The following is a 16,013-nucleotide window of genomic DNA, read 5'->3' on the forward strand; positions in this document are numbered from 1 at the left end:
TACATATACTCTGTTCCCTAGAGGGTCTTCATCTCAACCTGCACATCATCGTTCATTCTCGAGTCTCAACTATTCCTGTCGTACTTCATCGATTATCGGCTCTCTGGATGCAAACATTTCCTCGCCCCTTTAAAGAACACTCGCAAAACAGCGAAAATTTTAACAGAACCGTTGATCCTCTATCATTGATGTATACGTGAGAGAGCACGTCAAGAATAATATAACAAGATGAAACCTATGGTATTTTCATGTTCACTCGTCCACACGTCACAATGAGGCCTGCCACTTAGGTCGGAAGGAGCCATTGGAACCATTGGTAGCCCGTTGATATGGGCTCCAGCGCTGGAACAATCATGAGTATGGCACGCCCCCGCGCCACATACCGTTCTTCCTTCTATCATATATCTTGATGCCAAAAACAGACATGAAAGGAAAATCTTAGAGACCGAAGGATTTTCAGGAGCAAATTATTACTCATTAGATTTCCTTTTAAAAGAAAAAGATGAAAGATGATATAGATAAAATATAGCCCATGGAATACCCTTCTTTGAGGCGCATAACCGATCATCCAGCGCAGGAAGCTTGGAGACAAATCTCTCTTTTCCTTGGTCACATCCACAGCTGTGGTGAGTTTGACAAATGGAGCAACCTTCAACCCCATAGCCGGCTATAGCTAGTGCTCTTAATCCAGACTTCTAATATGTAGATTCAGCCATGTACATCTGTTCGGCAAATGCAACATTGTTATCTTTGTATCAATGTGAAAAAAAAGGCCAAGTCGAGTTCCTAGTTCATGGAGTGCTAGACTAGAGAACACTACTTGCCATATCTCGAGGAACCATATAAAATTGAGACTAAAAGACAAATATGTGCAGCAGTTAATAAGAAAATGTGGTATTGAAAACAGAGCAGCTTCCAGCAAGGATTATGTTCATCCAACTTTAGAGTCAAGAGCATCCATGCATCAGGTCAGGTCATGACAATTTATTACCTCTGAATGTCTACATCCCCATGAGAAGCGACGGTGTTTAGGTTTGCAGATTTTCCATCCTGTCCTTTATGTCTGTACAATTCTGTCAAGATGTACACACATCTTTGCACCTTCTTATAAGATGATTCCAAAGGAATGCTGCCGTGGCGACAATTTACTAGAGATAGAATGTTATGAAGCACTCTCCAAAACAAGAACACATGAGCAGTCACATGGGAAAGAGACTTGTATCAACCCAGGATAATTTGACAGAGCAAGTATGGCATCACACCACCGCCTTCGCAACCTAAAACTCACACTCGCCTCCTTGCTTAGGCTCGTCACTGCCGAACCCACCGGCTGCTCCAGCTGGCTCGCCCTGAGCTGAGCAGGGTCAACACCATTGGTCCGAAGATGATCAGCCCCATCGGAGTTAAGGGTGTCATGGGACCCGAGGTCCTATTGACTAGGCCGGAAATGGAGCTAGACTTCGGTACCAACCTAGAGTTCGTGTTGGAATGTAATATGCGGAAACGACAAAATCTTGCAATTTACGTCAATGCGAAATCATCAAAGAAATAAAGATATCGGATTTACGTGGTTTGGTCCGAGTATCAGTGCCTACGTTCATGGGGAGAGCCAGCAGCAAATAATCTATTATAATTGGAGAATCATAGTTTACAATCACTCATATACTGAGTGTTTCCCATGCCTAAACTTAATCTCAAACACAAAGTATTTACAAATAAATAATATAAACTCATAGCACAAAACTTTCTAGCGCTCAAGCCCTGTTCGTACGTCTAAGAAGAAACTTAGGGCGCGCATGCTTTTATTTCTGTTCATTTTCTGTTCCCGGGAACAGAAATAAAAAAAAGTGTTTCTGTTCCGGGGAATAATTTTTGAATAAAAAAATACGTTTGGTAAACTTGTTCCGGAAATAAAAATGAACGTAAAACACGTTTGGTAAATTTTATTCTTTTTTGTTTCTTTTAATTTTTTAATATTTGCCGGGGCGGCGAGGTCGCCGACCTCGACAGCGCCGCCGGCCCTCGACGGCTAGTCGCCGGCCATGGCCGAGGCCGCCGCGATTGGCGAAAGAAAAAGAAGAAAAAGAAGAAGAAAAGAAGAAGAAACGTTTCTTCAAAATTGTTTTGAAACAAGAAGTAAGTTTTTTGTTTTTTTTTTTTTTTTCTTTTTGTGTCTGAACAAAAGAAAAAAAAATGTAAACGCAACTAACGCGTTTATTTTTTTTTTCGTTAACAAAACAAAAAGTGTTCCAGAAACACTTTTTAACGTTTCCATGCAGCCCCTTAGCACCTTTGTCTTTTGTGCACATGGTGGCTTCCTAGCATGCAGCTTCTATCGCTTCGTAGGGCACCTTCTTTTTCTTTTGACGTGCAGCACTCTTCAAACTTTTTTTCGACTCTCTTGAAAGAAAGAATCCACGTTAGGTTTCATATGTGTGCCCAATAGAGTCAACATATTTGACCTGGGCCTACCAACTTTACTAGGCTTTTGTAGGCAAAAGAAAGAAATCCTTGCTTTTCCTTTACGCGAATTCTATCGAAGAAATATAACTTCTACTCTTGAATAAAGATAAATAAATATAATAAAATATGTGGGCCCCTTTTTATCTTGTAGCTACACATGATATCTTCCTTACTTATTTTGTACATCCAAAAGAAAGTCTAAGAAGAAATTACTTCTTCATCCAATTTGTAATTCATTTGGGAAATCTTTCTCAACAAATTCAATTAACAAATTGTTATCTGAATTCAAACTCGAAATATTAACTTAATAATTTTCCATCTTGGCTCGATGTTTGAAGTCAAGTTATAGTATTTCTAACTTTAGACATCAATTTAACAATTTTCCACATGTTGCTCTCCTAGCACGTTGACGGACGTTCACTCTCCATAGACGCCAATAGAACTTAAGCAGAGCTTGAGTTTCGCTAAAAAAAATAGATTTAATCATCATGTCCGCCGGGTTTTATGTTGTAGCAATTTTTTTTGACAATAACATTACCTTTAACTAAGACATCTCAGATGAAAGGTACCTAATGTTGATATGCTTTGTTTGCTTGTGATAGACTGTATTATACGCCAAATATATCGTATCTTGGTTTATCACAATGTATATCCACACTTTTCTATTCTAACCCAAAGTCCAAAAGCAAATTTCGTAACCGTATCACCTCTTTCGCTACAAAGGTTAGCGTCATGTACTCCACCTCAATCGAAGACAATGCAACATAATCTTGTAAGGATGCTTTCCAACTAATTGCATCACCTGCTAGTGTAAACACATACCCCGTTAAAGACTTGCAATCATCCAAGTCACCGGCGTGATCTGAATATGCAAAACCAGTGGTCTCCTTGTTATTACTATTCCCTCGATACGCTATATCATTGTCCTTTTTAAATACCTAAGATCCATTTCACAGCTTCCCAATGTGCTTTACTAGGACGCTTCGTGTAGTGACTAACCACATTTACAGCTTGTGAAATTTTAGGCCTAGTGTATACCATAACATACATAATATTACCTACGGTACTAGAATAAGGAACACGAAACATATGTTCCTCCTCCTCCTCCTCCTTAGTCTGCGGTGATCATTTATTTAAAAGTTCAAAGTGCTTCGCTAAAGGTGTATTTATAGATTTTGCTAACTGCATATTAAAACATGTTACAATATTTTCAATATATTTCTTCTGAGATAGACATAAAACTCATGTAGCCTTGTCACGCAAAATCTCCATATCCAATATTTTCTTTGTAGCACCTAAACCTTTCATTTTAAATTCAGCATTTAATTGCCTCTTCAACACATCAATATCAAACATATTTTTAGCTACTATCAGCATATCATCAATATAGAGTAATAGATAAATCAAAATATTATTATTTAATCTCCTAAAGTTAACACGGTTATCCATCTGACTTTTTGAGTAAGAAAGTATTAAAACGCTTGTACCACTGCCTAAGAGACTGTTTCAACCCATACAAAGATTTTTTTAACAAGCAAATGTGATATTTCTTACTCGGAATAATAAATCCCTTTGGCTGCCTCATGTAAATCCGCTCCTCCAACTCACCATGAAGAAACACAATTTTTACACCTAATTGTTCTAACTCGAGATCCTACAAAGCAACTAAGGTAAGTAAAACACGAATAGAAGTATGTCTTACCATGAGAAAGAACATCTCATTGTAGTCAATGTCCTTACACTGTGTATACCCTTTCACCATAAGTCTCGCCTTATACCTCTTTGTCTCGACACCGAGAATGTCTTCTTTCCATTTAATGACCCATTTACTTTCAACAATCTCTTTGATACTTTGACCAGCTCCCATGTCTGATTCTAATGGAGTGATTCTATCTCTTTACTCATAACCTCTAGCCATTGCTTCAGAGTAAGACAAAGGCTTATCAGTCTCCACCTCATCACCTACAGTTAATTCATAAGCAATATCCGTATCACCATAATGTACCAGTGATTTAATTTGTCTTCTCTGTCTATCTGCGGCTATAGTATGCTGTGGTTGTATTGATCGTCCACTATCACTAACTTCGGGAACTACGGCCTCATCAGCAGTCTCAACTTCTATTACTTTCAAGATCTCCAGTGTCTCCACTTGAAGCTCCACCTCACTAATGACACTATGATCTGTGTATTCTACTGGTCGTGTCTTAGAACTCTTCTATTAAAGCATTGCAATCTTGTCAAATATTACGTCTCTGTTGATTAGAAAATTGGATGATCTAGGATCGGTGTACCCCTTTTATCCCATGTACATAACCCAAAAATATATACTTCTTCACCCTCGGCTCAAGTTTAACATCACTCGCATGAGCATACGTAGGATATCCAAATATACGTAATCCGGAGTAATCAACAGGTTTTTCCGACCATACTTCCTCAGGAGTTTTCCACTCGATAGTATATGATGGAGATTGATTAACCAGGTAACATATTATGTTCACTATTTTGACCCAAAAATCCTTGCCAAGTCTTGTATGCAAAAGCATAGATCGAGCTCGCTTAAGCAAAGTCCTGTTCTTTCGTTTCATAACGCCATTCTGTTATGGTGTCCTATGTACTGTACAATGTCTCATAATCATTTCTTTCTCGCAGAACTTGGTAAAATCTTTACCACAAGAACTCCATGCCATTATCGATTCTCAAGCACTTGATTTGTTTATCTAACTGCTTTTCAATTAATGCCTTCAATTTCTTAAACCGATCAAACACATTATATTTGTTCTTTAGAAACTACACCTATACCTTCCTTTAATAGTTGACGATAAATGTCAGCATATATTGGGCACTTCTTTTGAAGGAACAAAAGACGGGCTCCAAACGTCTGAATGAATGTATTTAACTAGTTGCTTGGTCGAATGAATAGCTGTAGTAAACTTGATTTGGTGTTGCTTCCCAAAGATGCAGTGCTCACATAAGTTCAACTTCCCCGTCTTATGACCTTTTAACAACCCTCTTTCAGTCAGCATTGTCATACCTGCCTTACTCATATGCCCTAAACGCATATACCATAACTGAGTCAAGTTAGAGTCTGACTTACCTGATGAAACTATAGTGGCTTTCGTGTCACGGTCTCTTCCAATAGATGATAGAAAGTATTCACTTTCTTCCCCTTAATTACTATCATGGCACATCAAGAGATCTTTAATACTCCACTTTCAACAGTGTACCTACATCCAATGTCATCAAGTGTCCCCAAAGAAATAAGATTTTTCTTGAGTTCTGGTATATGTCTCACATCTGTTAATGTGTGCACTATCCCATCATGCATCTAAATCCGAATTATCCCTATCCCTATAGCCTTGTAAGCTATATTATTTCCCAAAAAAATGCTACCACCATATGATAAGAACAGCCGAAATCCAACACTCATTCGTCTCCTAACGAACTAGTAACATAAAATAACTTTTGCATCACTAGTGCTCCCCTTGGGAATGTTTGTCACACTGCCTGTGGCATTGTGTCTATTACTTTTATTTCTTTGCTTCGGACAATCTCTCCTAATGTGCCCCTCCTCGTGACACTCACAGCACTTCACGTGTCTTTTGGACTTTCTTTGGTGTGATTTCGATATGTTTTTATCTCTACTACCGTTAAGTTCACAAAGTTGTTCTCTACGCCAAATCGTTAGTGCTTGCACTGCTCCTTGCGCCAGATCGTTATATCGTAACTTTTTCTACTACTCCTTAGAGAACAAGGCAGATTTTACCTCTTCCGAGGTAATCGCAGTACGCTCCTGCAACAGTGAATTAGTAAAATGCTCTCATAATTCTGGTAAATAAGCTAACAACATCATCCATGTTTTTCATCATCAAATATCTTATCTATATTCTTCAAATCCATCATGAGTTTATTGAATTCATCCAGGTGGGTTCTGATAGACGTATAATCTAAATTGAAACATTCTCTTCAACATGTACAGGAAATTGTTCAAACATTTTTTTTATATAAAGTGCTTGAAATTTTACCCATAATGTTGCGGCATTCTTCTCCTCGGCCATCTCTATTAAAACTTCATTTGACAAGTTCAACATGATTATGTTCTTTGCTCTTTCCATTAGTTCTACCATCTCAGAGGCTTTTATTATAAGCGGCAACTCATCTTCACCATTTAGTTCCTTGACCAAACCCTATGTTTTTAGTAAAAGCCGCATCTTGATGCTCCATAACCCAAAATTGTTCCTCATGTTAAACTTCTCAATTTCAAACTTTGCCTCAAACGTAATTGTAATAATATAATTTCCAAATAATAATTAGACAAGTAAAAACCCCAAATCACAATCAAGAAATCCGATCCCAAACTTTGATATCAAATGTGGGAATATAATATGCAAAAACGATAGAATCTTGTAATTTACATTAATGTGAAATCACCAGAGAAATAAACGATAAATAATCAAGACACCATATATTTACATAATTCGGTTTGAGTATCGTTATCTATGTCTACAAGGAGAGCCAGCAACAAATAATCCATTATAATAAGAGGAGCAAATGTTACAATCGCTCACACGTTTGAGTGTTTCGCACACGCTTGTGTGCCCAATAAAGTCAACATATTTGACCTGGGTCCATCAACTTTAAACTTCAACATGGACTAGGCTTTTGCAGGCAAAATAAAGAATTCCTCGCTTTTCCTTTACGTAGATTCCGTTAGAGATAGAGACCTTCTACTCTTGAATAAAGATAAATAAATATAGTAAAATATGTTAGCCCCTTTTTTTCTTGAAGCTGCACATGATATCATCCTTACTTATTTTATACATCCCAAAGAAAGTCCAAGAAGAAATTGCTTCTTCATCCAATTTGTAATCCGCTTGAGAAATATTTCTCAACAAATTCAGTTAATAAATCATTATCCGAATTCCAACTCGAGACATCAATTTAACAGTTCAGGCTAGATCGGATCAATCTGCTGTTCCGCTGAGAGGAGGAGAGAGTGGTGGATTGCTTGAGGGAGGGAGAGCCCTCCCTAAATCCTGGAATCTCGAACATCTTGCCAAGGTTGCCGGACTTCTTGACATTGTTGCTGCTGGGTGGCACGGTGACGCCATTGTGGGCGGCCGCTCCTTGAGCTGCTCAGGACCAAAGAAACACTAAGGGTGCGTTTGTTTGTATTTCGGTTTAAAAATTGTTCTAGGGAACAAAAATAGAAAAAACTCTTTCTGTTCCGGGGAACAATTTTTGAACATAAGAACGTGTTTGGTAAATTTGTTCCAGAAATAGAAAAAGAACAGAAACACGTTTGGTAAACTTGTATAATTTTTTTTATTTCTTTTACTTTTTAAATATTTTTATTTTATTTTTCCTATTTTCTTTCTTATTTTTTCTTTTTTCTTCCTTTTGGCCGGTTGCCGGCCTTGGCCATGGCCGGCGGCTCCGCCCATCCACGGCGAGGCTCGGCCTCGCCGGGCCACCGCCGGGTGACACCGACTCGGGCGGTGGCCCGTTGACGCCAAGCCTCGCCGGTGGCCGGGCAAGCTCCACCTTGCCGGATTTGGGCGAGCTCGAGGCGAGGCCGAGCCTCGCCGGGGGCCGGCGAGGTCGCCGGCTCTCGACGACGTCACCGACCCTCGACGGTTGGTCGTCGGCCATGCTCGAGGCTGGCGACCGGCCAAAGAAAAAAAGAAGAAAAAAAGAGAAGAAAAGAAAGGAGAGAGAAAATTTGTTCTTAAAAATTGTTCCGGAAATAAGTTTTTCTTGTTTTGCATTTTCCAAATTTGTTCTCGGAAACAAAAAAATGGATTTGGAATAAAAACGCAAACAAACGCGTTTTTTTTTTTTTTTGTTCCTCGGAACAAAAAAACACAAAATGTGTTCGTAAATAGAAATAAGAAATGCAAACAAACAGGCCCTAAGAAGCGAAGCACAGAAATTGGAAGGCTTGAGACGATGTTCCAAGGCACCCCTTAAAAAGAAAAGGTTGAACTCTAAGTATAAATGCCTGATCGACCAAAAAAGTATAAACGCCTGTACTATGCACTCTGCAAATCCAAAGAAGTTGATCAGACCGTATGAGCGACAGAGAATTTGTTCTTCCGTTTGCGTTGGTCCCAAGCATCGCAAAGAGCATGCCAACCCTCGACGACTTTGATGATGATAATCAAATACATTCGATAAAAGAATCAATTCTTTTGGTCTTAAAATCAGCTGAGCCACTAAATTCTCTCTCCTCTCTCGCACGAACTCTAAAAGTTCCAGTCTAAGTGCTCGGGTTCAATGCCGACTATGCTGAGTCCCATGGCGTTAATCGTGATCGGCATGCTGGCTATGCTGAGTCCCATGGCATCAATCGTGATCGGCATTGTTGCAGTTCTTGCCGAGGCTCACCGCCGAACCAGAAGGATAGGATCAAAGATATCCGAGCTTCTTTCAGTCTGTCGGCCACCTCCGCCCGCACCTGAACAGCCCCTCCGCGGTCTCACTTCTGCCCTTAAGGACACGCGTGAGCTTCTTCCGTTGTGTTAAGCTTCTTGTCCTCTACTCTAGTTAACTTCGAGAAATGAGACCACTTGGATCGTAAGTGGATCACCAATGATCCAATCTCTTCCTATAATTTTTTACCAGAATTACTATTTGGGATGCGATATAAATTACCTCATGCCATCTTGGTGCAGTGCTTTTAGTGCGTGCACCTGTGTTTGCCTCAATTACCTCGATAGTAGGCAAAATTCCTTGATATGTAGTGAAACAATCTTTTTCTCCTGATACAAGAATTAAACTTTCAGGTTATTTTGCAATTTGATCATGCTTACGAGTGTCTGATTTTCTGCTGCTTGTATATCGGGGGTGTTTGGTTCAACTTTCCTTCAACGCCATTTCAAAAGCCTTGGGAAAATATTTGGTATTTGGTTTACACTTTTGAGTTTGCATTTCCCAAATGCTAGCATTCGGAATGCTAGTTTAGGGTTTAATGAATTATTTTCTTTTCAATATTGCCCTTACCGATAATTGTTTTTTTCCATTTTGCCCTCCAAAACACTGTTCATCTTCTTCCTTGGACTTCTGCTCGGTCAAGCTTCGCGGTGGTGGGCGGCTCTCTTCCTTGGACTTCTGTGGACTTGCTGCTCGGCCAAGCTTCGCGGTGGTCGGCGCTCAGCCGTGAGTGGCCAGATCTGGCCGCTGGAAAGCCTCGCCTAAGGTCACGCGACCTTAGGCGAGGTGGCCTGAGGTCGGGCGACCTCAGGCGTCGCCTGAGTCGAGCGACCCAGGCGACGCCGCCTGAGGCCGCGCGCTTGAGGCCTCGCGATCTCAGGCAACACCCTGGGTCGCTCGACCTCAGGCGCGACCCAGGCGGCGTTGCCTGAGGCCGCGCGACCTCAGGCGGCGTCGCCTGGGTTGTCGCCTGAGGCCAGGGTCGCCGCCTGAGGTTGCGTGGCCTCAAGCGGCTGGGTTGCGCAACACCTGAGGTCGACGCCTCCCTCCCCCCCGCCGTCGCCGCCGTCGCCAGCCACCTCCTCACCACCACCAGCTGCTCCCCCACAATTTTCCCCTCACCACGCGATCTCCTCCTCCCTTTTCTTTTCCTTTTTCATTTTTCTTTTACTTTGAAATAGCTTTGCAAAACATGCACAAAAATTGGTTTCCAAACACAACTCCCTTCCCAAAATGCTCATTCTCTAAAGTTGAACCAAACGGGGCCATCATTCGAATATTCATTTGAGTATCTGGACCAAGAATTAAGTCACAAAATATTAGCAAGACTTTCTCCGTTTGAAGGGTAGTGCTGCTGCATATTCTTGTTATGCTAGAGGTTCTAACTTGAGGAGTAGTCCTTCTCCGTTCTAATAAAGTTTTCATAAAACATGGCTGACATACCACATCATGCTATTCTTGCTATTTAAGCTCTGCTGAAACATCTACTAATTGGTTTATGCATGTGTGTGCTGTCGACAGCTGATGTGGAGGGGTTCGATCTTCCTGTTATGGAAGGGTTGGATGCCCCGGTAGCAGTAAGTGAAGCTCTTTGTAACCCTTGTTACGGCCTGCTCTTGTAAACTAGATATTTCTATAGCTGGAGTTCTTATTTTTGCCTCTTTCCTTTAATTAGAAAAACAGGACCTCAACAGGCATCATCAATCCGGAAACCAATGGTGAGAAACTGTACTTGTTATTACTTTGGAGCTAACTACTTCTGAGCTCTTTCTGTTAACTGGAACTCTCACAATCACAATGCAGGAAGGGCTCCACCCGAGGCACCACCATCATCTCGATGGTTTGCTTGGAAATCTGGCAGGAAGGTCAGCTTTGAGTATTTGTCATGTTGTATTAGGAATTTAGGCCTTAAAAGGCTTCATTTGGGTCCTCGTCCAGACCTCAGGATCACCTAGATGTAAAACGCGAGGAGGGTATTAGGAATTTTACTTTCTTGGTGGTTTGTTGGTTGTGTTCCTTTTTAGTTTCTAAGGACGTGGTTTGATACTACTGGTACATCATCCAATAGATGCGCTTTTCTTTCTTCTCAGGCACAGGCAACGCAAAATATGATTACATCAATTGCTGATGGTTTGAAGAGATTGTATGTAGAGAAGCTGAAGCCTCTTGAAGTTGCATATCGTTTTGAGGATTTTGTTTCCCCTTTGTTGGTGAGTGATTGCGAAATGTTTGATTTTCTTTCGCTTTTGGAGCAACAGCTATAATTTGGGTACTTTGTTCTGTTCTATTTGTGCTGTCTAGTTTCTACTGTAGGATCATGAGAAGAGTAATCAGTTTCACGTGATTTTGCAGACAGATGGTGATTTTGATGCTAAACCCATGGTGATGCTCCTTGGTCAGTATTCTACGGGCAAAACTACTTTCATAAAGCATTTGCTGGGGTGTGAATACCCAGGTCAGTCAATTTTATGATGTATCTTGTTGTCTTTACAAGCACATATAAGAAATTACCAAGAGACTGCTCCTTGCCTTGGCCTATTTTTGCTGGACAGGAGCTCATATTGGACCGGAGCCTACAACTGATAAATTTGTTGCTGTCATGGTATGATAAGCTTTTTCTTTCCCACCTTCAGTTTGGTTTGATCGAGTGACTGAGAGACTGCTGTGGTCCTTTGAGCAAGAAATCCTTCTAAATATAACTTGAGAGCTTCTTCGTGGGAAGTCGATTGATTCTTGCAAATATTTATTGTAGTTAGGACGTCACTCTAGCTTGTTAAGTTAAACAGATATTGATTGATATATTTCTTTCTCAGATAGATTCTGGATCAGTTATTTTTGCATTGGACAGTCATAGAGCATTATCGTTGGCTAGCCATCTGCCATTTGGATTTAGTTAGTCATGTGACTAGATGCTGCAATTGAATTGGATTAACTATTTTTGCATGGATATTTCATGATTTCCATCTGCTCTGTCTGAGCTTAATTTACTCTATACTCAGTCTGGACCGGATAAGAGAAGTATTCCAGGGAACACAGCTGCTGTCCATGCAGACAAGCCTTTCAATGGCCTGATGAAATTTGGAGGAGCTTTTCTGTCAAAATTTGAGTGTGCCCAGATGCCACACCCAGTGAGTTGGTGACTTGTTTCTATTGATTCGAATATTATTTGCCGCCTTTAAATTGATTTGGAAAAATTGTACTTTCGTATCGTATTTTCACGTTTTATTTCTATCCAAGTCTTTATCCTTTCAATTTTTCTAATCAAGTTTTTTTTATTTTAATTTGCATTAATTATCTAATCAAGTTCCTCCCGCACCATATCCAGTCCACTGACAGTGTCCGTGAAGAGTGACCAAGACAGCGTCATGCTGACGTGGAAACTATCATGAAAGCTTGGGTCTTGATTTTTAAAGATACCGTTGACATCACGCTAGGGCGTTGTCTAACGCCCTTGTCGGCCTGATTTTGCCGGAATTGATCCTGGAGAGAATTGATCAGATAATTCATGCAAATAAAAAGATCTAGATTAGAAAAATTAAATGTATAAGAACTTAAAGTATAGGGACAAAAAGTAGTATTTTTCCACCGGCTTTTATAAGCAGCTCTATCAATAACTGCAAATAATCAAAATTTCCATGATGTGGTTGCAGCTGCTGGATAAAATTACTTTTGTGGATACTCCTGGTGTTCTATCTGGAGAAAAGCAAAGAACGCAACGGAGCTATGATTTTACTGGTGTCATTTCATGGTTTGCAGCCAAGTGTGATCTGATTCTCCTTCTGTTTGATCCTCATAAACTTGACATCAGTGATGAGTTCAAGCGTGTTATCACATCTCTACGTGGTCATGATAACAAGATACGTGTTGTTCTTAATAAAGCAGATCAAGTCGATTCGCAACAAGTAAGATTTCTGGGTCATATATAGTTTGTAATCCTCTCCCCTACATTGTCAAGCATCTTCTCTATGGGAGGATCAGCTAACTGCTCGTGCTATTTACAGCTGATGAGAGTTTATGGAGCACTGATGTGGTCGCTTGAAAAGTTTTGAACACTCCTGAAGTCGTACGTGTTTATATAGGGTATGTTTCTAGTATGAGAAATTAATTCTCGGAAATATTCCTGAAAAGCGAGCTGATTCTTTTTAGTTTTGAATTTTCTGTTAACACATGCTCTCTCCCTCTAACTTATGATCTTTTATACTCATTACTTTTGCTTATAGGATGCTGTTGGGTATACCTCTGTGCTGACCACTATTCCAAAATCACAGGTCCTTCAATGACAAGCCTGTCAATGAAGACATTGTGGGTCCTATAGGGCGCGATCTCTTCAAAAAAGAACAGAATGACCTTATTGCAGACGTCAGGGACATTCCTAAGAAAGCTTGTGACCGTCAAGTACGTCTTGAAAATTTCACGCTTGCAAACTAGTTTCTACAATCTTATCTTGTGCGTATTAAGAATTAGGCACTTTTTAGGGAATTATAGCTGCATTCTGGTTGTGAACCATCTTGCTGCTTCTTGCAGATCAGTGAATATGTGAAGCGTGCTTGTGCTGCTAAGGTTCATGCTTATATTATTGGTCATCTTAAGAACGAGATGCCTCTCATAATGGGAAAGGCGATGGCTCAACAACGATTAATCGATGATCTTGAAGTTGAATTTCTTAAGGTCCCTTCTCTCTCCCTTCCTTCCCAACTACCACGTCACATAACTTGATGGGTTTGTGTTTTGAAATAGGTTAAAAAGATGTACCATTTACCGGCATGTGATATTCCCAACGTCCATCAATTCAAGGAGGTCTTGAGGGGTCACAACATCGGTAATTTTGAAAGGCTGAAGCCCAAGATGATACAAGCCGTCGATGAGATGCTTCTCCATGAGATCCCTGAGCTCCTGAAGAATACCAAATATCCTTATGAGTGAATCTTCCATGGATTGTGCCTGCTTTGTTGAGGCGACGTTTTCTTGCTTCGTGGTATGTTACAAGAAAAACCTAGCGCATAACATGTTTGGCCTCTGATGCTCCACCACATCCTCAGATGGGGCTATCAGGTTTATTATAGATGCATATCAAAGTTCAGTTTAAAAGAACGTATTGGTTTCTCAGAGATCTTTGAACATAAATCTCACCACCGATTAGATTTTTGGTATTTATGTTTGTCCAATTATGTATGATAGTGCGATAGAAGTTGCCTTTGCTTGTCTTGGATGGTCGACAAGAACATGTGTCAAAAGTTTTCCACAGATTCATAAACATAAAGTTAAGAAGGGAAATTTTCCAACAACCGTAGAGAGATTTTGCGAAGAATTTGCTGCTTCATCTGACTGATTGTCACGTAAATTGAAGCAGCCGACATGGATCAATTACAAGGGAAGTCAAATATTTCCTTCTATGATGCGTTATCACTGCAATAGATCGCTCCAGAGAAGGAAGAGCAAGGACATTTCAGCCGGAATTTCGTAATGAAATATGGCAAAAGAGGGGGAGCTAAGGGAAAATTCTGATTAGTCCCACGAACAGGAAGTAGTCTCGCTTTTGTAAACCATCTCTGAACTTGAGTTTGTCTTCGAATGATCCCCTGAATTTGACTATAGCATGTGTCGCTCTGCCTCTCCGCTGCTCGGCGGCGGGAAAATGTTGGCCCCTCGCAAAGAAACTTAGGAGGGAGGGAGAGAGCAGCGAGCTCGAAAGAGGTGGTGGCACATTCGCCTGAGCCCGGCAAGGAATGCTGGACCCCTGCCAGTCTCCGGGTAGTGTCATCCCTGAGCCTCCCCCTCTGCTGAGACGAACTCAAATTAAAAAACGAGCCCACTTCAATTTACAAGTGACTGCTTCTTAATAGTTACTGACTTCAAATTCAAACTGCTTCTGGAAACTTTGGAACCGCGTCAATAACCGCCTTGCATTATCCTTTGCATTGTCGGTACCGATTTTTGGAATTGTCTCTATTTTTTATCTTCTTGCTCTCGAGCGGTTACTATTCCCGAAAACCCAAGCCTTATTAACTAAGACTAACCTAGTAACCTAGAATACCCCCCTAGATGAAGTGGGACTGAATATATGTGCTTAACCTCGCCCGCTTTTGGGTCAATGCCGCCTATCAGCACAACCTCCCCTGCCTTCCCGGCCACGCTGCGCACCCTTAGGGTCTGGGTTGTCACACAAAAAAATTGCATTTTTCCATAGGTTGTAAAGGCAACTCTGTCAAAAACTGCAACAAACAACAAATTTTCATGATGTGGTTGCACTTGTTGGATCAACTTACTTTTGTGCATACTCCTAGTGATCTATCCGGAGAAAAGCAACCATTTTACCGGTGTCTATCATGGTTTGCAGCCAAGTGCGATATGATTCTCCTTCTGTTTGATCCTTATGAACTTGAGTTTGTACAGTTTTACTAGGCCTTTAAGGATTTGTTACTGCATACAGATTGTAAAATGTCTTGCGGTTTCTTGCAGATTAATGAATATGTGAAAGCGTGCTAGGGCTGGTAAGGTTCATGCTTATATTATTACTCATCTTAAGAAGGAGATCTACCATAATGGGCAAGGTGAAGGCTCAATGACCGTTAATTAATAATCTTGAATTTGAATTTACTAAGATATCTTCTCTCTCTTCCCATGATTGGAATGAAATTCGGAATGGGTACACTTGACGATATGAATCATTTGAAAAATAAGCGTATTCGTTCTGTAGCGGATCTCTTACAAGATCAATTCGGATTGGCTATGGTTCATTGGTCACATTACTTACTGAATTTGTGTTTTGAAATAGGTTCAAAGGATTACCATCTAACGGTGGTTGATTTTCCCAGCATCCAACAGTTCAAGGGGGTCTTTAGTGGTCACATCATCGATAATTTTGAAAGGCTAGAGCCCAAGATGATATGAGCTGTCCATGACATGCTTGTGTTATGGGCCAATTGATCTAGTGTTCTCTAATCCATGTAACCTTAGAAATTTCTTCCAAGTTAGTATTTTTCACCATATTCACAAGGATCTTTAGAAGAAAACTCTTAAAGAGAGAATCTATGAATTCATATTTACTTATCCCCTAATCACATTTGGAAATCTCTCTTTAATTTAATGGTGAAGTTTCTATCTCCCAATTTACTAACTAC

The 16,013-nt window shown here is 40.5% G+C and overlaps 1 protein-coding gene across 1 annotated transcript; it reads left to right on the top strand.

Annotated features, from left to right (window-relative positions):
* Positions 1 to 8,681: 8,681 nt before the first annotated feature.
* On the top strand, positions 8,682 to 14,122 carry LOC104442940 (EH domain-containing protein 1). The gene is given in 14 exon segments (XM_039311269.1): positions 8,682 to 8,962; positions 10,414 to 10,469; positions 10,568 to 10,610; positions 10,696 to 10,757; positions 10,983 to 11,102; positions 11,245 to 11,347; positions 11,445 to 11,494; positions 11,892 to 12,020; positions 12,543 to 12,794; positions 12,894 to 12,927; positions 12,930 to 12,972; positions 13,161 to 13,287; positions 13,417 to 13,560; positions 13,630 to 14,122. Coding segments are annotated over 14 exon segments (1,575 nt in total). The 5' UTR covers positions 8,682 to 8,736; the 3' UTR covers positions 13,816 to 14,122.
* The last annotated feature ends 1,891 nt before the right edge of the window (positions 14,123 to 16,013 follow it).

Source organism: Eucalyptus grandis, chromosome 4 (genome assembly GCF_016545825.1).
Source record: "Eucalyptus grandis isolate ANBG69807.140 chromosome 4, ASM1654582v1, whole genome shotgun sequence".
Taxonomy (NCBI): Eukaryota; Viridiplantae; Streptophyta; class Magnoliopsida; order Myrtales; family Myrtaceae; genus Eucalyptus; species Eucalyptus grandis.